General features: G+C 45.1%; 1 protein-coding gene across 1 annotated transcript; it reads right to left on the bottom strand.

Annotated features, from left to right (window-relative positions):
• Window positions 1–202: 202 nt before the first annotated feature.
• LOC129837263 (uncharacterized) lies at window positions 203–27,327 on the bottom strand. Its single transcript, XM_055903280.1, has 11 exons — window positions 24,726–27,327; window positions 24,156–24,348; window positions 23,952–24,023; window positions 23,790–23,866; window positions 23,447–23,547; window positions 21,971–22,087; window positions 21,079–21,153; window positions 7,299–7,427; window positions 4,797–4,879; window positions 4,557–4,653; window positions 203–682 (listed from the first exon to the last, which is right to left on the bottom strand). The coding sequence occupies exons 3-9, from the start codon at window positions 23,986–23,988 to the stop codon at window positions 4,837–4,839; spliced, it is 579 nt and encodes a 192-aa protein (XP_055759255.1). The 5' UTR covers window positions 23,989–24,023; window positions 24,156–24,348; window positions 24,726–27,327; the 3' UTR covers window positions 203–682; window positions 4,557–4,653; window positions 4,797–4,836.

The raw sequence follows: 27,327 nt of genomic DNA, 5'->3' as shown, positions 1-27,327 counted from the left end.
CAATCTGCTTTGCGTAAATTCAGTTTTACAGTGTGAATCAAATTTAAAGTCAATGTTCCCGCTTCACGGTCAACACTGCATATGTCGGCTCAATCGGAAATTACTTTTACATCATCACGTTTACATTATATCATGGAATCTGTAACGCTGCAGTTTTACAGACTGAATAGATCCCAGAAAGATAGTAGAGTTAACACACAGATACAAATTCAGAAAACTTTATTTATTTACAAACATTAAGGCAAAACTGTCTGATATTTGTACTTGTAATAAAGTATATAAAAAAATCTAGCGATTGAAACCGGTTTCATGTGTGGACATGCACATGTCAAGTATATTCCAGTCAAAAATCATCCCTGAAAAAAAGAAACAAGGAACCTCTGTGACATGACTTCATCTTCCAGTTGTGAGTGTAGTTGAGACATTTGGCAGCAGAATCAGTGTGTCACTGGCACAGAATTCAAACCTTGAAATTAGAGCATATGAACTAGATGTCTTCTATAGATCCCTATGGTCATTGGCTCTGCTGTTCGGACTGCCGTTGGGACACCAGCTTCGACAGGTGTTTGCTAACAACAGACGGCCTCTTGTAGATCATCCTTCGGTCCCCTCCTTTAACATGGATCTGGTTGGCCGAGGGGTAAGTCTGCTCCAGTAACGTCTTCTGAAGCTGGGCCACCACCTGATATGGAAGCACATATAGTCAGTCAATGTTCATTTGAGTTAGAGTTTGAGGGCCCTGTGAGAAACAGTCAATATGCATCATCCCAATTCCATCCACCCCCTTTCTCCCCGAAGTGTGCACTGTACAGTAGTGCAGGTCCCCTGAACTAGAGCAGGTGTTGGCTAAGACGGCAGCAATGAATGGAGCATCACCTCGAGCTCCTACAAAACATTGCAGGTTTCTACTATTTCTAGTGTTTTTCTAAAATGTTCTTACTCAGTTTGTTTTGTGCATCACTTCATCATCACCCCAGGGGTGTGTCCCCCCCACCAGGTAGAACAGGAATATGAATCGCTGGGTAGTCACCGTCCACCCAACCTTCACAAATTCCCAGAGATAGCGAAACAATGGTCTAGATTATTCGGTGAGGCGCCGGGTTGCCTGGGAGTCCAATCAGAGAGCAGGAAATAAAGACACCGATGGAGAGGCAGACGTGGGGGGGGGGGGGGGGGGGGGGGGGTTCTTAATGACATTGAGACGCCTGGTGACCCGTCCTCCATTACCAAGCATACTACTCTCCAATGCTCAATCATTAGTGAATAAACTCAGAGCGAGGATCTCCTTCCAGAGGGAGTATGATTCTGCAACACACTCTGTTTTTCTGTGACCTGGCTTTCCTCTGGCATAGAAACAGATTATATACAACCAGCGTGTTTGTTTGACAGTTCATCGAGCGGATAGGAAGAGGGCTCTCTCTGGCAAGAACAAAGGCAGAGGGCTCTGTTTTATGACCAATAACAAGTAGTGCGGCAGGGAACACTTACAGAAAGTTGCAAGCTTCTGCACTCACGACTTGGAATACTTGGTCATCAAATGTCCCTCTTTTTACCATCCAATAGAGTTTTCAGTTATTATCACTACTTCTGTGTACATCCCGCCCTAAACTGACACCAAGAAATCTCTCAAAGATCTTCATTGGACCCTGAATAAACTGGAGACCAAGTACCCGGAGAGCAGCGTTCATTGTCGTGGAGAACTGTGCTCCCGAATTACTATCAAGACATTGACTGTCCAACTAGCGGAGATTCTACGCTGTACCACTGCTACACACCTTTTCAACGCGGTTATAAGGCCATCTCCTGTCTCCCTTTGGTAAATCTGACCGTGACTCCATTTTGCTCTTCCCCACCTACAAACAAAGACTCAAGAGGAAAGTGGTCAGGTCTGTACAACACTGGTCTGACCAATCATAATCCATGCTTCAAGACTGTTGTGATCACGTGGACTGGAATATGTTCCGTTGCTGTTCAGCTCAGCCTTCAATACCATAGCGCCCTCTGAGCTCACAGCCCTAGGGCTTAACTCCTCCCTATGCAACTGGGTCCTGGACTTCCTGACAGGCCACCCCAAGGTGGTGAAGGTATGCAACATTACCGCCTCCACACGGGGGGCATCTTATTAGTCTCCTCCTGTACTCCCTGTATACCCACGACTGCGTGACCTCACACAGTTCCAACTCCATCATCAAGTTCGCTGATGACACGACAGTAGTAGGCCTGATTACCGACAAAGACGAGATGGCCTACAGGGAGGAGGTAGGCACTCTGACGGTGTGGTGCCAGGTAAACAACCCCTCCCTCAACCTCAGCAAAACAAAAGAGGTGATTGTGGACTTCAGGAGGAACCAAGCTGGGCACGCCTCCATTCTCATCAACGGTCCCGCTGTGGAGACGGCCAAAAACGTCAAGTTCTCTGAGGAGTTGAAATGGTCAAACCGCACGGACACCGTGGTGAAGAAGGCACGGCAGTGACTCTTTAACCTCAGGAGGCTGAAGAAATTTGGTCTGTCCCCGAGGATCCTCAGTGTTCTACAGGAGCACCATCGAGAGCATACTGTTGGTCAGCATCACATCCTGGTACGGAAACTCCACCACCACTGACCGCAAGGCACTACAGAGGTGGGTTTGCTAAGCCGAACGCACCATTGGATGCACATGGCCTGCAAAGTGTCGCAGGAAGGCCAAGAAGATCATCAGGAACCTCAGCCACCCGAACCACGATTCAGATGCAGGCAGTACAGGAGCTTCATGGCTAAAACTAACAGACTGGCCAATAGCTTCTAGCCCCAGACCATCAGGCTGCTGAATAGTCACCACAAGTCAGCTACAGTGGGGAGAACAAGTATTTGATACAATGCCGATTTTGCAGGTTTTCCTACTTACAAAGCATGTAGAGGTCTGTAATTTTGTATCATAGGTACACTTCAACTGTGAGAGACAGAATCTAAAACAAAAATCCAGATAATCACATTGTATGATTTTTAAGTAATTAATTTGCATTTTATTGCATGACCTAAGTATTTGATACATCAGAAAAGCAGAACTTAATATTTGGTACAGAAACCTTTGTTTGCAATTACAGAGATCATACGTTTCCTGTAGTTCTTGACCAGGTTTGCACACACTGCAGCAGGGATTTTGGCCCACTCCTCCAAACAGACCTTCTCCAGATCCTTCAGGTTTCGGGGCTGTCGCTGGGCAATACGGACTTTCAGCTCCCTCCAAAGATTTTATATTGGGTTCAGGTCTGGAGACTGGCAAGGCCACTCCAGGACCTTGAGATGCTTCTTACGGAGCCACTCCTTAGTTGCCCTGGCTGTGTGTTTCGGGTCATTGTCATGCTGGAAGACCCAGCCACGACCCATCTTCAATGCTCTTACTGAGGGAAGGAGGTTGTTGGCCAAGATCTCGCGATACATGGCCCCATCCATCCTCCCCTAAATACGGTGCAGTCGTCCTGTCCCCTTTGCAGCAAAGCATCCCCAAAGAATGATGTTTCCACCTCCATGCTTCACGGTTGGGATGGTGTTCTTGGGGTTGTACTCATCCTTCTTCTTCCTCCAAACACAGCGAGTGGAGTTTAGACCAATAAGCTCTATTTTTTGTCTCATCAGACCACATGACCTTCTCCCATTCCTCCTCTGGATCATCCAGATGGTCATTGGCAAACTTCAGACGAGCCTGGACATGCGCTGGCTTGAGCAGGGGGACCTTGCGTGCGCTACAGGATTTTAATCCATGACGGCGTAGTGTGTTACTAATGGTTTTCTTTGAGACTGTGGTCCCAAGCTCTCTTCAGGTCATTGACCAGGTCCTGCCGTGTATTTCTGGGCTGATCCCTCACCTTCCTCATGATCATTGATGCCCCACGAGGTGAGATCTTGCATGGAGCCCCAGACCGAGGGTGATTGACCGTCATCTTGAACTTCTTCCATTTTCTAATAATTGCGCCAACAGTTGGTGCCGTCTCACCAAGCTGCTTGCCTATTGTCCTGTAGCCCATCCCAGCCTTGTGCAGGTCTACAATTTTATCCCTGATGTCCTTAAACAGCTCTCTGGTCTTGGCCATTGTGGAGAGGTTGGAGTCTGTTTGATTGAGTGTGTGGACAGGTGTCTTTTATACAGGTAACGAGTTCAAACAGGTGCAGTTAATACAGGTAATGAGTGGGGAACAGGAGGGCTTCTTAAAGAAAAACTAACAGGTCTGTGAGAGCCGGAATTCTTACTGGTTGGTAGGTGATCAAATACTTATGTCATGCAATAAAATGCAAATTAATTACTTAAAAATCATACAATGTGATTTTCTGGATTCTGTCTCTCACAGTTGAAGTGTACCTATGATAAAAATTACAGACCTCTACATGCTTTGTAAGTAGGAAAACCTACAAAATCGGAAGTGTATCAAATACTTCTTCTCCCCACTGTACCTGCTGCCTTAAGTTCCAGGAATTGTTCAACCCTACCCAGGAGTACATACTTCGGGGTGAAGATTGGGAAATGTAATTGGGCTAGCCACTAGACTAATGGAGGGAGGAAGGTTGTACACTACTCACTTGGTTTAGAGGAGCAGGAATTTGCTCATCAAAAGAATCCCCAATAATCACACTCACAGAAGTCCTACTGGAGAGGGGTTTGAATTCGAAGATTTCCCTGAAAAATAATCAAAACATTACATACAAAATCTCAAAACAAGTTTGCTTTTACACTTGCGTTACCTACTGTAGAGCATATCCAAAATGATTGTGTGATGACAGCTTTATACCACATTCACATGTACTGTATGTTGGTCTCACCTGACTTGAGAAGCACTTTCATTCAGGAAGAACTGTTCATCTACAGCACTGCTCCGGTGGGCTGGGTTACTGAGGAGGTACTTCTGAGAACACAAAGACATATGATAACATTGGACCATGGCCTGAAACTAAGTGTGTGCATTATAACATTCCCTTGTCTCTCTCCAAACCTTTCTCTTTTCCTACAATTTAAGCAAAATGACTCACTTGATGTCCTTAACGCCTTGGTAACTGAAATATTTCAAAAGCTGAAATAAGTCAATCTTTGTTGCTATCAAAAAGTGGGTCCCAGAAAATAGAACCAAGATATTTTAACAAACCGTTCAGACTTTAACCTGGAGCAGTTATCAATAGTCACAGTTCATTTTCCTCCCCATCTCTCTCTCCCTCCCTCCCCCATCTCTCTCTCTCTCTCTCTCCCTCCGCCCTCTCTCTCTCAATCCCTCCCCATCTCTCTCTCTCTCTCTCTCCCTCCGCCCTCTCTCTCTCCCTCCCTCCCCATCTCTCTCTCTCCCTCCCTCCCCATCTCTCTCTCTCCCTCCCTCCCCATCTCTCTCTCTCCCTCCCTCCCCATCTCTCTCTCTCCCTCCCTCCCCATCTCTCTCTCTCCCTCCCTCCCCATCTCTCTCTCTCCCTCCCTCCCCATCTCTCTCTCTCCCTCCCTCCCCATCTCTCTCTCCCTCCCTCCCCCCCCATCTCTCTCTCCCTTCCTCCCCCATCTCTCTCTCTCTCCCTTCCTCCCCATCTCTCTCTCTCTCTCCCTCACTCTCTCTCTCCCTCTCCCCTGCCTCCCTCTCTCTCTCTCCCTCCCTCTCTCTCCCTCCCTCTCTCTCCCTCCCCCCGTCTCTCTCTCTCCCCCGTCTCTCTCTCTCCCCCCGGTCTCTCTCTCTCTCCCCCCGTCTCTCTCTCTCTCTCCCTCCCCCCTTCTCTCTCTCTACCCTTCTCTCTCTCTCCCCTTCTCTCTCTCTCCCCTTCTCTCTCTCTCCCCTTCTCTCTCTCTCCTCTCTCCCCTCTCTCTCTCTCCCCTCTCTCTCTCTCCTCTCTCCCCTCTCTCTCTCTCCTCTCTCCTCTCTCCCCTCTCTCTCTCTCTCTCCCTCCCCCCGTCTCTCTCTCTCTCTCCCTCCCCCCGTCTCTCTCTCCCCCCTTCTCTCTCTCTACCCTTCTCTCTCTCTCCCCTTCTCTCTCTCTCCCCTTCTCTCTCTCTCCCCTTCTCTCTCTCTCCTCTCTCCCCTCTCCTCTCTCCTCTCTCCCCTCTCCTCTCTCCTCTCTCCCCTCTCCTCTCTCCCCTCTCCTCTCTCTCTCTCTCTCCTCTCTCCTCTCTCCCCTCTCTCTCTCTCTCTCTCTCCCCTCCTTCTGAGGAACGATCATTACTCCACCACTAGCTCCATCATGTGGCTATGTTAGAGATTGTTCTCCAACACAACAAGGTTGGACCATCACACCTGAACACCTCCTCCTGCCCAATAACAGAATAGGGAATTTCATTTGTGGTGTCAGCAGGTATATTGAGGCACATTAAAATCACATTCAAACGCATGGTTTAAAAATAAGACATTGAGAACATACGAGCTGTTGACCTGACCCCAGATATGTTCATTTGGTCTTTAAGATGGACCTGACGCCTTGAGGTTTTCAGAAATGTTTCAGTCAGACTCACCTGTCTCTGTATGAGTTCTTCAGAAATGTTTCAGTCAGACTCACCTGTCTCTGTATGAGCAGCGATGTTTCAGTCAGACTCACCTGTCTCTGTATGAGCAGCGATGTTTCAGTCAGACTCACCTGTCTCTGTATGAGCAGCGATGTTTCAGTCAGACTCACCTGTCTCTGTATGAGGTCTTCAGCGATGTTTCAGTCAGACTCACCTGTCTCTGTATGAGCAGCGATGTTTCAGTCAGACTCACCTGTCTCTGTATGAGGTCTTCAGCGATGTTTCAGTCAGACTCACCTGTCTCTGTATGAGGTTTTCAGCGATGTTTCAGTCAGACTCACCTGTCTCTGTATGAGGTTTTCGACAATGTTTCAGTCAGACTCACCTGTCTCTGTATGAGGTTTTCAGCGATGTTTCAGTCAGACTCACCTGTCTATGTATGAGGTCTTCAGCGATGTTTCAGTCAGACTCACCTGTCTCTGTATGAGGTCTTCAGCGATGTTTCAGTCACTCACCTGTCTCTGTATGAGGTTTTCAACAATGTTTCAGTCAGACTCACCTGTCTCTGTATGAGGTTTTCGACAATGTTTCAGTCAGACTCACCTGTCTCTGTATGAGTAGCGATGTTTCAGTCAGACTCACCTGTCTCTGTATGAGGTTTTCAGAAATGTTTCAGTCAGACTCACCTGTCTCTGTATGAGTTCTTCAGAAATGTTTCAGTCAGACTCACCTGTCTATGTATGAGGTCTTCAGTGATGTTTCAGTCAGACTCACCTGTCTCTGTATGAGGTCTTCAGTGATGTTTCAGACTCACCTGTCTCTGTATGAGGTCTTCAGCGATGTTTCAGACTCACCTGTCTCTGTATGAGGTCTTCAGCGATGTTGTCCCGATGATGGCGGGCTTTAGAAGCCCCAGAATGATAAGGATGCCTGTGGCAGCTGAGAATTGCATGGCTTGGAGGGATGGCACCAGCTGACTGTACCTATAGACACACAGAACACAACAACATGTGACTGTACCTATAGAGACACAGAACACAACAACATGTGACTGTACCTATAGAGACACAGAACACAACAACATGTGACTGTACCTATAGAGACACAGAACACAACAACATGTGACTGTACCTATAGAGACACAGAACAAACAACATGTGACTGTACCTATAGAGACACAGAACACAACAACATGTGACTGTACCTATAGAGACACAGAACACAACAACATGTGACTGTACCTATAGAGACACAGAACACAACAACATGTGACTGTACCTATAGAGACACAGAACAACAACAACAACATGTGACTGTACCTATAGAGACACAGAACAACAACATGTGACTGTACCTATAGAGACACAGAACAACAACAACAACATGTGACTGTACCTATAGAGACACAGAACAACAACATGTGACTGTACCTATAGAGACACAGAACACAACAACGTGTGACTGTACCTATAGAGACACAGAACAACAACATGTGACTGTACCTATAGAGACACAGAACACAACAACATGTGACTGTACCTATAGAGACACAGAACACAACAACATGTGACTGTACCTATAGAGACACAGAACACAACATGTGACTGTACCTATAGAGACATAGAACACAACAACATGTGACTGTACCTATAGAGACACAGAACAACAACATGTGACTGTACCTATAGACACACAGAACACAACAACATGTGACTGTACCTATAGAGACACAGAACACAACATGTGACTGTACCTATAGAGACATAGAACACAACAACATGTGACTGTACCTATAGAGACATAGAACACAACAACATGTGACTGTACCTATAGAGACACAGAACACAACAACATGTGACTGTACCTATAGAGACACAGAACACAACAACATGTGACTAACTATAGAGACAGAACAACAACATGTGACTGTTTAAGCTGCGTTTCACTGTTCTTTAAGCTGCGTTTCACTGTTCTTTAGGCTGCGTTTCACTGTTCTTTAAGCTGCGTTTCACTGTTCTTTAGGCTGTGTTTCACTGTTCTTTAAGCCGTGTTTCACTGTTCTTTAGGCTGCGTTTCACTGTTCTTTAGGCTGTGTTTCACTGTTCTTTAGGCCAGCAGAAATAAGCCCTCTAAGCTGAGAGATTACAGGGGAGAGATGAGGCTAGCAGAGTCCTTGACCTTAGTTTCACCTACAACATCATAGCGATGTGTTTATTACAACAGTGTTACATATAGACAATGTCGCATCGGTCTAAACACATACCTATTGGGAATATTCATTAGAAATATGATATTAATAAATATGTATTTTCAGCCCAAATTCCAAACTTTCTCTAACAGACGTTTTGACAGGAGAGAATGAGAGATATTTTGGGGGGGGAAATGAGGAGAGCAGCGCAGGGATTTTGTAACTCAGGAGGGCCAATCGGTCTCGGCTCACTGGTGCTTCGAATTGGCTGGTCTCAGCCTACAGAGCCCAATCAATAGTGAGGTCCGCCTCACAGCTGCCCCCCTCCGCCACACCCAGTGCTCAGCCCCCCACCCCTAGTGTTCAGCCCACCAATCCACTTTGCTCAGACCACCCACAGCCCTTAGCCCTTGCCCTCAGTGCACCCCCAGCACTAGCTCTCAGCCAACCCACCCCACAGCTCTTAACCTCACATCTATCCCCACAGCCCTCACCCAACTGCTAGGCCCACAGCCTCAAGACACAGCCCTAAGGCCCAGGCCTCAGCCCACCCCACAGTGCTAGTCAGGCCCCAACCTAGAGTTCACACCCCCTAACCCATGGTGCCCACCCCACAGCATTGACCTCTAGTCGACATTGGCTTGTTATTTCCCACGTGTTGAGATTTGAAACTTTGTCAAAGGATGTAAATCCTTATAAGGCTGTAACCCGATGTCTAGACGAGGCTGTAACCTGATGTCTAGACGAGGCTGTAACCCGATGTCTAGACGAGGCTGTAACCCGATGTCTAGACGAGGCTGTAACCCGATGTCGAGACACCGCTGTAACCTGATGTCTAGACGAGGCTGTAACCTGATGTCTAGACGAGGCTGTAACCTGATGTCTAGACGAGGCTGTAACCTGATGTCTAGACGAGGCTGTAACCTGATGTCGAGACGAGGCTGTAACCTGATGTCTAGACGAGGCTGTAACCTGATGTCTAGACGAGGCTGTAACCTGATGTCGAGACGAGGCTGTAACCTGATGTCTAGACGAGGCTGTAACCTGATGTCTAGACGAGGCTGTAACCTGATGTCTAGACGAGGTTGTAACCTGATGTCGAGACAACGCTGTAACCTGATGTCGAGACGACGCTGTAACCTGATGTCGAGACGACGCTGTAACCTGATGTCTAGACGACGCTGTAACCTGATGTCTAGACGAGGCTGTAACCTGATGTCTAGACGAGGCTGTAACCTGATGTCGAGACGAGGCTGTAACCTGATGTCTAGACGAGGCTGTAACCTGATGTCTAGACGAGGCTGTAACCTGATGTCTAGACGAGGTTGTAACCTGATGTCTAGACGACGCTGTAACCTGATGTCGAGACGACGCTGTAACCTGATGTCGAGACGACGCTGTAACCTGATGTCGAGACGACGCTGTAACCTGATGTCGAGACGACGCTGTAACCTGATGTCGAGACGACGCTGTAACCTGATGTCTAGACGAGGCTGTAACCTGATGTCGAGACGACGCTGTAACCTGATGTCGAGACGACGCTGTAACCTGATGTCTAGACGACGCTGTAACCTGATGTCGAGACGACGCTGTAACTTGATGTCGAGACGACGCTGTAACCTGATGTCGAGACGACGCTGTAACCTGATGTCGAGACGACGCTGTAACCTGATGTCTAGACGACGCTGTAACCTGATGTCGAGACGACGCTGTAACCTGATGTCGAGACGACGCTGTAACCTGATGTCGAGACGACGCTGTAACCTGATGTCGAGACGACGCTGTTAACCTGATGTCGAGACGACGCTGTAACCTGATGTCTAGACGAGGCTGTAACCTGATGTCTAGACGAGGCTGTAACCTGATGTCGAGACGACGCTGTAACCTGATGTCGAGACGACGCTGTAACCTGATGTCTAGACGACGCTGTAACCTGATGTCTAGACGACGCTGTAACCTGATGTCGAGACGAGGCTGTAACCTGATGTCGAGACGACGCTGTAACCTGATGTCGAGACGACGCTGTAACCTGATGTCTAGACGACGCTGTAACCTGATGTCTTGACGAGGCTGTAACCTGATGTCTAGACGACGCTGTAACCTGATGTCTAGACGACGCTGTAACCTGATCTCGAGACGAGGCTGTGACCTGATGTCTAGACGAGGTTGTAACCTGATGTCTAGACGAGGCTGTAACCTGATGTCTAGACGACGCTGTAACCTGATGTCTAGACGACGCTGTAACCTGATGTCTAGACGAGGCTGTAACCTGATGTCTAGACGAGGCTGTAACCTGATGTCGAGACAACGCTGTAACCTGATGTCGAGACAACGCTGTAACCTGATGTCTAGACGAGGCTGTAACCTGATGTCTTGACGAGGTTGTAACCTGATGTCTTGACGAGGCTGTAACCTGATGTCTAGACGAGGCTGTAACCTGATGTCGAGACGACGCTGTAACCTGATGTCTAGACGAGGCTGTAACCTGATGTCTAGATGAGGCTGTAACCTGATGTCGAGACGAGGCTGTAACCTGATGTCGAGACGAGGCTGTGACCTGATGTCTAGACGAGGTTGTAACCTGATGTCTAGACGAGGCTGTAACCTGATGTCTAGACGACGCTGTAACCTGATGTCTAGACGACGCTGTAACCTGATGTCGAGACGAGGCTGTAACTTGATGTCTAGACGAGGCTGTAACTTGATGTCTAGACGAGGCTGTAACCTGATGTCTAGACGAGGCTGTAACCCGATGTCTAGACGAGGCTGTAACCTGATGTTGAGACGAGGCTGTAACCTGATGTTGAGACAAGGCTGTAACCTGATGTCTAGACGAGGCTGTAACCTGATGTCTAGACGAGGCTGTAACCTGATGTCTAGACGAGGCTGTAACCTGATGTCGAGACGAGGCTGTAACCTGATGTCTAGACGAGGCTGTAACCTGATGTTGAGACGAGGCTGTAACCTGATGTTGAGACGAGGCTGTAACCTGATGTCTAGACGAGGCTGTAACCTGATGTCTAGACGAGGCTGTAACCTGATGTCTAGACGAGGCTGTAACCTGATGTCGAGACGAGGCTGTAACCTGATGTCTAGACGAGGCTGTAACCTGATGTCTAGACGAGGCTGTAACCTGATGTCTAGACGAGGTTGTAACCTGATGTCGAGACGAGGTTGTAACCTGATGTCGAGACGAGGCTGTAACCTGATGTCGAGACGACGCTGTAAACTGATGTCGAGACGAGGCTGTAACCTGATGTCGAGACGAGGCTGTAACCTGATGTCTAGACGAGGCTGTAACCTGATGTCTAGACGAGGCTGTAACCTGATGTCTAGACGAGGCTGTAACCTGATGTCTAGACGAGGCTGTAACCTGATTGGGCCTCAGGTATTTGGAGATACAAATGTTAACAGTCTTCCAGTCTTAAACTTCAGCTACAATGCACGTGCCGTCAATGGGACGTTCTACCTGCTACACAGCAACCAACCAAAATGGCTGATGGCAACGCCATACCCCTAATGGCTGCATGGTAGCATGGCCGTTAGGAAGAAGTCACAAATAGACAAAAGTTTAATGGTGGCAACAGACAGGAAAATAGTTGCTGCTACCTTTCTCAATTTCAGCCTTTCACAGACCTTTTATTTCTCTCAAATCAGACATTCTATCATCTTCCTTGCCACTATTTCCACACATGAAGTCATTCTCGCCCCACAATTTAGAAGGGACTCTTATAACCTGGCTCTTTAGGAACTTCTCTGTCTCCACACATTTTCACCTGTCACCTTTTCCTCTCCATAAAAACTCTATCAGCCCCTGTTTGAATCTGGTCAAATCATTGCTCTGTCTGTCTGTCTGTGGCATTATTTCAAGGATTCTCCAGCCACCTGTCCTGTCCCTTCCTATTCCCTCCTCTTTTTCTCAATTTTTAATTCTGCCCGGGAGGGAGGATTATGCGAGAGAAGGCATGCGTGTCAAAGGGAAATTTAGTGGGTAAAGACAGCCCAGATTGGCGGGATGAATTAAGGCGATAAGAGGGGAGAGGGAGTGGAGGAACCATGTAGAGCAAAACACCTCAGCCATGTTGGTCATTTCAGAGGGCTCTTCTTTCCCCTTCCTCCTCAGCAGCGGCAAGGCAATATCTAAATGAATAACGTGATGAGTTTGTGCGGCGGACTTTCTGCTGTTTGACTTTCCCATCTGGATTAGTGCAGGCTGAATAGACGCTCTGTTACTTTTGTTACAACTGTCGGAATTTGGCCCCCCGACAAGATAAGAGGGCCCTGCCTCATTAGCATGTCATTCCATATGCAGGGCCTCCATTACCTGAGAGGGAGCTCACAGACAAAACAGACTATTACACGAGTAGAACATGTTCTATTACATGACTAGGAGAGAACACAGAACATGGACAATTACATTAGAACACAGAAAAGGGACTGTTAAGTAGGTTAAAATGTAGAACATGGACTATTACACGAGAAGCAGAGAACATAGAACCCAGAACATGGACTATTACACGAGTAGCAGAGAACATAGAACATGGGCTATTACACGAGTAGCAGAGAACATAGAACATGGATTATTAAGCAGGTTGGCATTTTATTGTCATGAATCTTGCCCTGGAGGCAACTCTGCAGAGTGGTCACTAGCTGGCACAGCCACAAATTCAAACAATCTTATTTTAAACATAACCCTAACCACACTGTTAAGCCTAATGCCTAACCCTGATCTTAAATTACATCCAAAAAGCACATATGGCCAATTTTAACTTTGCAGCTGGCCCATCTAGTGGAAATGGGTCAGTTCTGCCTCCTGGGCAAGATTCATGAAAATAAACATCAACATGCAACTATTAGACGAGTAGGAGAGAAAACAGAACAATGACTATTACAGGAGAGCAAACAGAACAAGGACTATTGCAGGAGAGAAAACAGAACAATGACTATTACAGGAGAGCAAACAGAACAAGGACTATTACAGGAGAGAAAACGAAACAAGGACTATTACAGGAGAGAAAACGGAACAAGGACTATTACAGGAGAGAAAACAGAACAATGACTATTACAGGAGAGAAAACAGAACAATGACTATTACAGGAGAGAAAACGAAACAAGGACTATTACAGGAGAGAAAACGGAACAATGACTATTACAGGAGAGAAAACAGAACAAGGACTATTACAGGAGAGCAAACAGAACAAGGACTATTGCAGGAGAGAAAACAGAACAATGACTATTACAGGAGAGCAAACAGAACAAGGACTATTACAGGAGAGAAAACGAAACAAGGACTATTACAGGAGAGAAAACGGAACAAGGACTATTACAGGAGAGAAAACAGAACAATGACTATTACAGGAGAGAAAACAGAACAATGACTATTACAGGAGAGAAAACGAAACAAGGACTATTACAGGAGAGAAAACGGAACAATGACTATTACAGGAGAGAAAACAGAACAAGGACTATTACAGGAGAGGAAACAGAACAAGGACTATTACAGGAGAGCAAACAGAACAAGGACTATTACAGGAGAGCAAACAGAACAAGGACTATTACAGGAGAGCAAACAGAACAAGGACTATTACAGGAGAGCAAACAGAACAAGGACTATTACAGGAGAGAAAACGGAACAAGGACTATTACAGGAGAGAAAACGGAACAAGGACTATTACAGGAGAGAAAACGGAACAAGGACTATTACAGGAGAGAAAACGGAACAAGGACTATTACAGGAGAGAAAACGGAACATGGACTATTACAGGAGAGAAAACGGAACAAGGACTATTACAGGAGAGAAAACAGAACAAGGACTATTACAGGAGAGAAAACGGAACAAGGACTATTACAGGAGAGAAAACGGAACAAGGACTATTACAGGAGAGCAAACAGAACAAGGACTATTACAGGAGAGCAAACGGAACAAGGACTATTACAGGAGAGCAAACGGAACAAGGACTATTACAGGAGAGCAAACGGAACAAGGACTATTACAGGAGAGCAAACGGAACAAGGACTATTACAGGAGAGCAAACGGAACAAGGACTATTACTGGAGAGCAAACGGAACAAGGACTATTACAGGAGAGCAAACGGAACAAGGACTATTACAGGAGAGCAAACGGAACAAGGACTATTACAGGAGAGAAAACGGAACAAGGACTATTACAGGAGAGAAAACAGAACAAGGACTATTACAGGAGAGAAAACAGAACAAGGACTATTACAGGAGAGAAAACAGAACAAGGACTATTACAGGAGAGAAAACGGAACAAGGACTATTACAGGAGAGAAAACAGAACAAGGACTATTACAGGAGAGAAAACGGAACAAGGACTATTACAGGAGAGAAAACGGAACAAGGACTATTACAGGAGAGAAAACAGAACAAGGACTATTACTGGAGAGCAAACGGAACAAGGACTATTACAGGAGAGCAAACGGAACAAGGACTATTACAGGAGAGCAAACGGAACAAGGACTATTACAGGAGAGCAAACGGAACAAGGACTATTACAGGAGAGAAAACAGAACAAGGACTATTACAGGAGAGAAAACAGAACAAGGACTATTACAGGAGAGAAAACAGAACAAGGACTATTACAGGAGAGAAAACGGAACAAGGACTATTACAGGAGAGAAAACAGAACAAGGACTATTACAGGAGAGAAACAGAACAAGGACTATTACAGGAGAGAAAACGGAACAAGGACTATTACAGGAGAGAAAACAGAACAAGGACTATTACAGGAGAGAAAACAGAACAAGGACTATTACAGGAGAGAAAACAGAACAAGGACTATTACAGGAGAGAAAACAGAACAAGGACTATTACAGGAGAGAAAACAGAACAAGGACTATTACAGGAGAGAAAACGGAACAAGGACTATTACAGGAGAGAAAACAGAACAAGGACTATTACAGGAGAGAAACAGAACAAGGACTATTACAGGAGAGAAAACGGAACAAGGACTATTACAGGAGAGAAAACAGAACAAGGACTATTACAGGAGAGAAAACAGAACAAGGACTATTACAGGAGAGAAAACAGAACAAGGACTATTGCAGGAGAGAAAACGGAACAAGGACTATTGCAGGAGAGAAAACGGAACAAGGACTATTGCAGGAGAGAAAACGGAACAAGGACTATTGCAGGAGAGAAAACGGAACAAGGACTATTGCAGGAGAGAAAACGGAACAAGGACTATTACAGGAGAGAAAACGGAACAAGGACTATTACAGGAGAGAAAACGGAACAAGGACTATTACAGGAGAGAAAACGGAACAAGGACTATTACAGGAGAGAAAACGGAACAAGGACTATTACAGGAGAGAAAACGGAACAAGGACTATTACAGGAGAGAAAACGGAACAAGGACTATTACAGGAGAGAAAACGGAACAAGGACTATTACAGGAGAGAAAACGGAACAAGGAGTATTACAGGAGAGAAAACGGAACAAGGACTATTACAGGAGAGAAAACGGAACAAGGACTATTACAGGAGACAAAACGGAGCAAGGACTATTACAGGAGACAAAACAGAGCAAGGACTATTACAGGAGAGAAAACAGAACAAGGAGTATTACAGGAGAGAAAACGGAACAAGGAGTATTACAGGAGAGAAAACAGAACAAGGACTATTACAGGAGAGAAAACAGAACAAGGACTATTACAGGAGAGAAAACAGAACAAGGACTATTACAGGAGAGAAAACAGAACAAGGACTATTACAGGAGAGAAAACAGAACAAGGACTATTACAGGAGAGCAAACGGAACAAGGAGTATTACAGGAGAGAAAACGGAACATGGAGTACTACACAAGTAAATATGGACTATTGCAGGTGTATAAAACAGAGATTCATCACACAAGTGTCAAAAAGAAAGTGCAATATAAAACTACAAGTGATTAATGGGGAGATTCCTGTGACACGCAGTGACACCAAACAGAAGGTATCACTGCTACCTTGTAGTGTTACTTGGAAATACATCTAATACAGGGCTCCAGTCACATTCAAGCTGCGTACATTTTTCTTCCTGAGATGAACAACTACTGAAACTAGAGACTTGAATGAATGCATGCAGACATTAAACCAACAGAGCAATTCCCCACTTGGCCACGGTGTGGCAGTGTTGTACTGCCCAGAACAGCCAGCGCCAGCAGCGGTTCCTTCCTCCCTGAGTCAATACTATAGATTCTAGTGGAGGAAATACATGGGGGCCGAGACAGCCGTGCTTCATTAGTGGAAAGGAGCAACAATAGCTATGCTTACAGCGGTGCCAATTACAATTAATTGGGGTTCCTGACTCTCCTGCTTGTCTCTGGGGAGCTGTGCTGTTCTAACAGAGGCTGAGAGGCAGAAACATAGGAAGCGTTTCAATGGAGTCATGGCTATTCTCTGTTGCAGAGTAACACACACTCACTCCCTCTCTTTCGCACACACACACACACACACACACACACACACACACACACACACACACACACACACACACACACACACACACACACACACACACACACACACGAAAGATTCACACTCACAGTCAGGGTTATTTCAATTATCATCAATCGATATCCTAACAGAGCGCGTCATATTTCCTGGTGTTACTGTCCACTCCACCAAGTCTTGTCTACTCCCAGAGCCCATTGGTGAAGCGGGTAATCTGGGCCCTGAGTCCCCCATGACAGGGGTTGGGAGGCTTGGAGCCTGGTCTGCAGAGTGGCTGGACTGCTGTCTGTCACTATACAGTCCTCAACCTAGACATAGCCACAGAGTATGGAAAGATCTTTACATCAGCTCTGGTATTGGAGGTGTTATCAATAACGTCACATTCTACCTCATGCACGTCCTTTGACAATTGTTGGAAACAGCAGCTCACAACTTCAATCCTAGAGAAGATCCATTTTTAGTCATGTGTTTCAGAGCCAGCCTTCTACCCAGCCTGTAAAACTGTGACTAAAAGTGCAGATGGACACACACTTTCAACAAACAAAGAGAAAATAAAAGCATTTGGTTTATAAATCAAATTAAAACAAGAGGAATCATCTAAGCCCATCACACCAGTCCATCATCTGACAAAGTGACAGTCATACGTTGCCTGTCATACAAAACTCTCTCTGCCTACCTTCGTCTGCTAGCGGTCTGGCTAGGGGGGTGTCAGAGAAACAAGAACAGGAACACACACACAGTGTGCCCAGGGCCGTCTGAGACTACCTGTATCCTCAGTGTGCCCAGGGTCGTCTGAGACAGTCCGTATCCTCAGTGTGCCCAGGGCCGTCTGAGACAGTCCGTATCCTCAGTGTGCCCAGGGCCGTCTGAGACAGTCCGTATCCTCAGTGTGCCCAGGGTCGTCTGAGACAGTCCGTATCCTCAGTGTGCCCAGGGCCGTCTGAGACAGTCTGTATCCTCAGCGTGCCCAGGGCCGTCTGAGACAGCCTGTATCCTCAGCGTGCCCAGGGCCGTCTGAGACAGTCCGTATCCTCAGTGTGCCCAGGGCCGTCTGAGACAGCCCGTATCCTCAGTGTGCCCAGGGCCGTCTGAGACAGCCTGTATCCTCAGTGTGCCCAGGGTACTAATGACGGATCAGATGATGAATGGGGCCTGGCTGGATGTGATACGGAGTCTCCATTTGCACTCATAACTCTCATCAGATTTCCATACAGGCGAGACTGATCCCCCACCAGACCAGGTTGGCCCACCACATACCACCCCAGCTGGGCCATGCCCAGGCCAAGCCCACCACCACCAGCTGGGCCATGCCCAGGCCAAGCCCACCACCCCAGCTGGGCCATGCCCAGGCCAAGCCCACCACCCCAGCTGGGCCATGCCCAGGCCAAGCCCACCACCCCAGCTGGGCCATGTGGGGCTTTCATCACACCATCAGACACATTGCTTTGACCCTCTGGTTCTGCTCATTTAAAATGTCACTGCAGGTTGACCAACCATTAACCCTTTAAAGTAAACGCCTTCTTAGGAAATGAAGCCTCTTCCTCTCACCTTAACCGGCACTGTCCTTTTCTTCTACTTGATATTATGAAGAGGGCAGATGTTGGTCATACTAACATGAAAACAACTTTGTCCTGAATATCTGAAATAAGGAAAACAAGCAACATCATGAATGTAATTAGCCTATTTCTAAATAGTTATACCCCAGTGATTTCATGATGCAAAGGATCCAGTTTGAGTAAACACATTTGAAAAGCTAGAGTAAAATGTTTTTTTGACAATCAAGCAAACGTTCATTAAACAAACAATAAGGACAAGCTCATTAAAATAGAATACTTCCCACTGTTTTGGATTATATTAAATAGGAGTCAATATTTTCCAGAGACAAATTCATTCTGTAATACACCAACTCTAATACACACACATGAATACCGTCTCTCTCACACACACGTTATGAGGTCCAATTATAAACTGAAGTCTGATTTCTATGGTTCCCTATCTCCTTCCTATATAAAACACTAAACACTGACTGTTACACTAGATATTAGGAACCTGGCCTTCATGCCAATGTGTTGTATTTACATGTAGGCCATTGTCTACTATAGACTTTAGGGAGAGTGTAGGGCTGACTGCAGATCTTATGTGATTCTGCTAAATACTATACTATCAGAAAACCCCTACGCAATCTATATATCATCACATACATACATATAAAATTGGGTCAACTTCACAAGACCCATTTTCAGGGCAAAGAAAACAAACTGATTGTATGCGCTTCATTCTGTAGGGATCCAACTAAAACCACGTCCCTGAATGAATGAAATCTGTATGGCTAGACAGGGGATTCCACTAACTCCTGGCGTTCTGCTGACTTGATTTCTCATTAGGAAGTAGTATCTCCGGCTCCTAGCCTCAGAGGAGAAATACCAAAAGGAAAGATATAGCCTGGGATCCAAACTGAGACAATGGTGAAATAGAGCATATCAGTTTGTATTTCAGGCTAGCTTACTCTAGCCTCCATCTCACTCTACTTTCAAGTCCATATAAAATAAGAAATAAAAAAGGAGATATTCTCAGGAGACGGTGCCGATTCATTTTGTCTGATAAAACAGCAGTAATTTGGGAGAGAGCCGTGGTTAATGAAAAGGACGCTAATACCGTCTCCTCTCTAAACTACAGCACTCCTCAGGTACCATCACGCCGAATGTGTAACGATGTATGAATGTTGAGTTGTATCAGACGGTGTTGTTCTGAAGAATGTAAATACACACACACTCCGGTGGCTCTGGATAGAACTACAAAAATGGTTTCAGTAATCTTGATATGACATATTCATATTTATTGTTTTCTATCTAAATCAGAGATAATATGAATCTACTTCATGCAGCAATCCTTTCCTCAGTTGATTTCTAAGCTGCAGAGTAATTGGATGTCCAGCCAGTACACTGTAGTCTGCTAGGCAGCAGGGAAATTAAATGAATTCCTATTAATCAGAGGATAATTGGACACATATCTCTGATAAATGACACGACTCCACTTACAGTCACGTACAAATTAGGCCATTTTCAACGACTCATTTCTTATCTCACTAAAGAAATGAAATGTTATATAACCCCACAGAGCAAATGGGATGCTGGTGGAGGGAAATAACAGAGACAAAACTAGGGTTGGAAAATCCCTGGAACTTTCCTAAAATTCACAGGTTTTCCAGAAATCCCACCGTTTGGAGGATCCTCAGATTTCCTGCATATTCGTTGCTTATTCCAGGAATCTTCCTAGCGCAATTTATGGAAAACTTCGACTAACTTTTTGGAAAAGTTACAAGAATTTTGCATAACTAATGTTTTTGTTTTTTGCAAAGCATATGGAACGTGTTTGTTCATGAATAATATCTTTGAACACAATGTTGCTGTTCAAAGATGTTACGCTTGGGGAGCGTGTAGCATTCACCCTCCAATTGATACAAAGAAAAGCAATATTGTAAATGGTAGGGTCAAACAAATTTTCAGCTTACATATTTTCATGTGTTCACCTGTATTGTTTTACACCATATTACCATATTGTTATGTAAATCACTGCTATTTACTGATGACTATGAATAACTGACAGTTTCACTAATGTCCTGCCTGATTATCATAATATCCTTTTTTCCTATATGGCCATTTATGAACAATGAATATGAATAGGGTTATATGTCCATTATCCACAGCTTCACATGAATCATGCATAGGAAAAAAAGAGACTTATTAAAATGTGTGTCATCTCTCCCCCACCCTAATTCTCCACTCTCATTTCTTCCTGATGAAAAAGAGTGGGATCTACTAATGAGTTCCTTTGGCCTCATATTAATCATGTTAATGCTGCTTCCTTTCCAACAGAGATAATCAACTACAGTGGATCCTATCCATACAGCAAATAGGGATGGGCTTGAGTAATACAGTCGCTCTGCTTTTCCTTTCTCCCGTCATCTCCTCCGTTCCTCCTCGAGGTGACTTACCAGTACTTCTGCCACTGGTCCTCCTCAAAGATGTCCTCTGGAATGGGATCAATAAGGACAAGGTCTGACACCTGCCTGAGGACGGACGGACGGACAGACAACACAAAGAGAGGACACAGAAAGAGAGAGAGAAAAAAAGAGAGAAAGAAACAGTGATGAAGTGGGCCTCCAGTGTCCGTTCTGACCCATCCCCTATACCCTTCCTGTCCTGTCCTATCCGTAATGAGTGTGAGAAGGATGTCTCTGCCCCGGTTGTCTGTCTGTCTGCTCTAGGACCACTGGCAGACAGATGGATGGGCCCAGACCCCATCACCACATCCAGGGGGGAATATATTTTATTCTACAGGTGTCGTCCTCTCACCATCACTTAATTTACTCTCTAAACTGCCACACATCACGGCTGATGAAACGCTAAATCTCTCACCTCGGGCTGGGAGGCTGATCCCTCCCTGCTCGTGTTAATCACTAGGTTTCTCAGAAATGGGGGTTGGAGGGGATGTGGGGAGTGGGGGTAGAGAATGTATGATGTCCCTGGGTTTGATGCAGTGCTGAGTTGAGCTACAGATTGTGATGATACTTTTGAAGTACTGGAGTTACTGTAGTTAATAATGTGAGAGAGAATAGGATGGAACTCAAATGAGGATGAGAAAGTGAGAATGCCCAAAGTTTGTCAAAAACTGTGCAAATCTTTCCCTTTCATTTGGGATGGAGGCATAAAGCTGAATCTACACAACCACTTTTGAGATATGAACATATCGACCAACTTTTGGAGTGAACCTATCACTCTAGGCGATCTCAATATATTTTGACTTGTGGCAAGTTTGGCAACAAGAAACGAGTTAGCCTATATTTTCCATTGAGATTCCGTTGCTAGGTGGGCAGGGAGACTCACACATCATGGATATGGCTGTAGAACCTGGCGTTGAGCGTGCCCAGTTCAGACCCCACCAGGATGAGAGGCGTGGCTAAACCAGCTAACCTGATGAGGCGGTGGAGGTTGTCCACCATTCTGTAGGGGGAAAAGACATCAATCAATTCATCAAATGTATGTCTTTACAACCACAGCTGTCACAAAGGGCTTTTACAGTCAAATACATCAACCCCTGAGACGGCAGCTACACCATAACAACAGAAACACTGCCATTGAAACCCTTGAAATCAGCCAATGTAAAGTAGCCTCGTGGAAGAAGCCCCTGCTACTTTTCCTCGTAAAGCAGGATAGATCCAACAGAAAATCATCCAAAAGAAAAGGAGAGAGGGAGCATCGTCATCAGGTGAAATGCTGCTCCCCACAGACAGCCATCTGTTGTGTTGGGTCTCTTACACTAATAAATCAACATTGGAGAGGGAAGAGGCTGGGATGAAGAGGTTTCACTGCAGCAGCAGGGAGAAGAGAGCAATACAGTCATCAAACCCTCAGCTTGCCAGCTTATTGAATTCTGGGTAATTGATTGCTTGTATCAGAAGAAGACAGCCTGCTCTGCTGTTAGCCTGGGCCAGATCCCAAGGTAACAGAAACTGCTGACCTGACCGTCCACATACAACCACATCCACCCATCACTTAGACAGATTTAATGCTCAACAACACGTTACTTTGTCAGCCAAAGAGATTAGGGGAGAGTCAAGGACAGGGCAGGCCATGGCAGGGAGATGGTGGGGCAGTGGATCCCGATGTCTCTGACTGGACAATCCATGAGGTGGCCCCACATGGCGCTTAGCCAAGGGGAATAGTAAATCTGATAGGGAATGGTGTGTGTGCTTGTTGAGAATCAGGGCTTTAGAATAACTTGCATCAAACACCTATTACCTTGACTGTAGTAATAGACTATTAGGTAACACTCTTTTTTTGATACTTTTTACCCCTTTTTCTCCCCAATTGGTATTTACAGTCTTATCTCATCACTGCAACTCCTGTATGGACTTGGGAGAGGCGAAGGTCGAGAGCCATGCGTCCTCCGAAACACGCCCCGCCTAAGCTGCACTGCTTCTTGACCCACTGCTCGCTTAACCCGGTAGCCAGCCGCACCAATGTGTCGGAGGAAACACCGTACACCTGGCGACAGTGCCAGCATGCACTGCGCCCGGCCCGCCACAGGAGTCGCTACAGCGCGATGGGACAAGGACATCCCGGCCAGCCAAACCCTCCCCTAACCCTCCCGGCCGGCCAAACCCTCCCCTGTGCGCCGCCCCATGGGTCTCCTGGTCGCAGCCTGCTGCGACACAGCCCGGTATCAAACCCGGATCAGACCGCTGCGCCACTCGGGAGGCCTATTAGGTAACACTTTACATTAACAATTTACATTGCAGTATAACAAGCAGTTAAAGGTAAAACTTTAAAATGACAGGATAGAGAAAACAAGATGCTTACCGTCCAGTGGTTGACATCCCCCAGACTTTCTCCGTCCTTGTACTTTCATTCTGCAGGACTCTTTTGCTGAACCCCAATCCCACTCTGTCATAAGTGCACACCTGTGGGTGGGAAAATGGGAAAATCAATCAATCAAATGTATTTTTCAAGCCTTTTTCGTATCAGCAGTTGTCACAAAAACATTGCAAATATTGTCCTGGTTCCAATAATATCATACACTATCATCTTCTGGTGTGGGAATGTAGTCCATCAATTTGTTTGTAACAGCAAAAATAAAAACCCTTCTAAAACTGTTGAATCATTAACAGAGTTGCCTGAAACGGTGTACTGTATTTCTCCTTACCTTGGTTAGCAGTGCAATGTTCTCTTGTACATGGAACCAGATGTCAGAGGACATACCAGTGGGGGCATCCAGTATGACTAGACAGGAAACAGAGTAGTTAGGGCTTACATCTGAGAGAAGATGACAGTTGTGTTGACATTTCTGGCAAGCTAGCAGACTTACCAACTGGCTGTCCTTGTCCTTTGCACATCAGGTGCATCTTTTGACCTAAACCGATATCTATAATTTCCCCATCTGGGAAAAAAAGATACATATTAATCAATGCTGATAATCTTAATCATAATGTAAGGGTTTTATTGGCCTTCTGTACTCATTAAAAAATAAAGTTGAGGGAGGAAGGTGAATGTCATGTTTGCAGCAGGCTACCTTCTGGCAGTAACAGTTGGCCCTCTCTTTGCAATGATGCATAGTTTAGAAAGGGAGGGATGAGGATGATGAGGAGGAGACATTTTCCAACTGAGGTAACAGTCGACCAGTATCTGCTCGTTTTAGCCCCTTGTTGTGGTCGATGTTGTTGTTGTTGACTGGTCTCTCCTGAACCTGGAGGCTGTCTGTCAGTCTGTCATAGGATAATAATTATCAACATGTTATATCAAAGTGTGGATAAGCTACCTAGCTAGCAGTTACAGCTGTCAGAAAGCCATAGTTACATAACCATGTGTGTCAGTCAAAATGCCTCTACAATGAGCCTTGGAATGGCTTTAACTAAAACATTGTGTACACATGTAAGTTAAGTCATGTAGTCAGTGTAAAGTTAATGGATAGTAATATCAGGGCTAGGTACAGCAATTTCGTAGGCTACTAGCTATGCCTTGCGGTAGTGCTTAGCTAGTTCAGTTTGAATTGAACATCTGAGAGGAGATGGCAGTGGTGTTGACATTTCTGTCTCGCTAGCTAACCTTGCTAGTTGATTAGCAGCCTAGCGAAGTAAGCTACCTTTTTCTATGTCCTAGCATCTCCAGTGGCTTCTTGACCGTCTATCCTTCTGCGCATTTTTGAGAGTCAAGTTTTAATAAAGTATTATTTAAAACTATCTATCGATCTACTAGCTGAAAACGGGACGTAAATGCAAAGGACTGAATGAATGCACCGCGTTACCTAGAACTTCCTGGAAATGTACAGACGCCGAAATGGGACAAAAATGCTTGTAGCTCAGAGTCAACACTGCAGCAGAAATTAGTGTTCAGTGTTCACTGCCTTCAAAAGTGTCTTGCTGCTGCACTAAGGGGATATGGTCATTCATGTGTTCCTATTGGACAAAACACAACCTAAATAAACTGCAAATGCATCCATCAAGTTTGTAGAGTCACAAGCTTGATAGTCATTGTGTGCAAAGTACTAAACTTTTGACTAGACCTACTTTTGCACTTTTCTTTGTCTGAGTGAAGGGAATGCTGTAAATTAGGATGACTCTATGTATTTTGAAAGACGAGGCGTTGAGGATTATAATAAATACAGCTTTGATGTCATACAAGCAAGCCAAGCATCCGTGATTCCAAATGTGCACATGAACTTCACATTTCCAAATCATAAAACTCCTGTCATACAGTGTCCACATTTATGATCACTATGTTTGATGTACAATACTACAGTTTATGACATATGACATGGATCATACCCTGAGTTGTTCTGAACAGAATGAGCCTGTTTGATTATTGTGAAGAAAATTCGCTGGGGCACATGCAACCGAATGCACTCATGACTCCTTTCTATGTGCACCAAAATAAAAAATTAAACAGGTTTCCATTCTATCTTTTTATGCCAGTAAAGTATGTTAGATAAAAAAATATGACAGACCTGATGGAAACAGAACTTTTTCGGCAAACTTTCCAAATGTCGACAAAACAAAATTCGCTAGACAAGGTGGGATCTTTCTGTGTCGGTAAAATTAATTAAACGAGAAATGTCAGTGGAAACGCGTTTATGTGCAAACATTGATATAATAAGCTTTCATTTGCAAACATTGATATAATAGGCTAACCATCATATCGAAGTAAACAGGTTGTGTGGTCCTCACACTACGACTCGTCGGGAAAGCATGCAGTTTATTAGGCTACAGATGAAATAAATTATGATGAACTTCACAGGGCTTTATGCTCCTTTCCAATAAATATCCAGGGTCTTATTCTGGTGACATGATAATTGATGCTTGGCTGCCCGTTTGACAAATAAAAACAATGTAGCTCTTTTGTCCATAATAATAATGTAATCATGTGTAGCCTATACCTGCGCTCTAGCCCAGTGGCTCCCAAACTAGGGGTGACACGGGGGTCCCAGTTTTCCTCTTGTCATGTCAGTCATTGCATACCTTATGCCACGTTCATGTACTAGTCGGAACTAGGAAACTCTGGCAGTTCTGACTAGCTAACTGGTTGTAGTTATACACGTGCCTCGTACAAGGAATCAAAAGTCGGAAAGAGTTTCCTAGTTCTGATTAGCTTGTGAACTGGTCATTAAAGAGCCTTTTATAACTTGGCAGAAATGTTCAGATCAACTAGCTCATGTCAGCTAACGTTTTTTAGCTAGGTTTTTTTGCCTATAGAATTTGTTGTAATGTGTGAGTCACTCAAATATCACATGAATACACATTAGACATGGCAAAATGAAAAGAATTGCAATAAAATGTGCTTTAAAACTGTAAAATGTTCTCTCCACCAACAAGAGGGGTGTGAACAGTTTGGATCATGAACAGTTTGGGTCATGAACAGTGCTTGTGCCCATTGAAATAGACGTGGTGTGCACGCGTGCATGGGCACCTGGGGTGTTCCCCAATGCTGGAAGGGGGGCCTGAGTGGTAGTTTGGGGACCCCTGCAGGGCTTTTGGCTAGAGCGCATGCGCCAATACAAGTGAGCACACTCTCTATTTAGCAACATTTTTTGATGAGAAAACCATCAGTAGAGTTGAAAATTCGATAGAAACCCATTTAACTTGTATTTTTTATTCTGTACATGGGAATTTAACTGCAAAAGGTATTTGATGTGCACTACGTCATCAAGCACAGCCTTTTATCTGTTAATTTGATGGAAACACACCTCTGGAGGTGTTTATCGCATATTGTTTTTATGCAGATTTTAGAATAATTGCATGAAAATCTGTCGCCAATTGGATGGAAACCTAGCTTGTTTCTCTGAATTGCCTTGTGAAAGCCCAACACTGTAAGATAATATTTTATAACTTAGCTAGTCATGTTGGCAATAACAGCTTTCAAACATCCGGTTAGCACGTGAGCGTAGAAATAGTCCCCCCATTTCAAGAAGTCATAAGAATTTGGAATAGATACATAAAGTGCTTATTTTTTTACGCAAAAACAATCATCCAATAGCCCTGTAAAACTATTGAAGCTGTAATAAATACTGCCTGTTCTGCTGAACTGGTTCTATTGGAAGGTTGAGGTTCTTCTAATCATTAAATGTAGGTTGTATAGATAACTCTTGTGGCCCTGCTTAGCCTTAGCTCACCTAACTATAGTAGTATAAATCACATTCTGCACTAATGTCACATTGTGTAAAATCTTTCTATGCCTTATAACTTCTTAAA

The sequence above is a fragment of the Salvelinus fontinalis genome, chromosome 38, assembly GCF_029448725.1.
Source record: "Salvelinus fontinalis isolate EN_2023a chromosome 38, ASM2944872v1, whole genome shotgun sequence".
Classification (NCBI taxonomy): domain Eukaryota; kingdom Metazoa; phylum Chordata; class Actinopteri; order Salmoniformes; family Salmonidae; genus Salvelinus; species Salvelinus fontinalis.
The sequence above is the reverse complement of the archived record's forward strand: the minus strand, read 5'-3'. Positions and strand labels throughout refer to the sequence as shown.

Bases quoted from the DNA above. Each gene is read 5' to 3' on its own strand.
- LOC129837263 (XM_055903280.1), bottom strand. From the start codon at position 23,988: ATGCACCTGATGTGCAAAGGACAAGGACAGCCAGTTG. The intron at 23,548-23,789 runs GTAAGGAGAAAT...TCCCACCCACAG, and splicing joins ACATTGCACTGCTAACCAAG to GTGTGCACTTATGACAGAGT. The intron at 7,428-21,078 runs GTAAGTCACCTC...GTGTGTCTATAG, and splicing joins GACCAGTGGCAGAAGTACTG to GTACAGTCAGCTGGTGCCAT.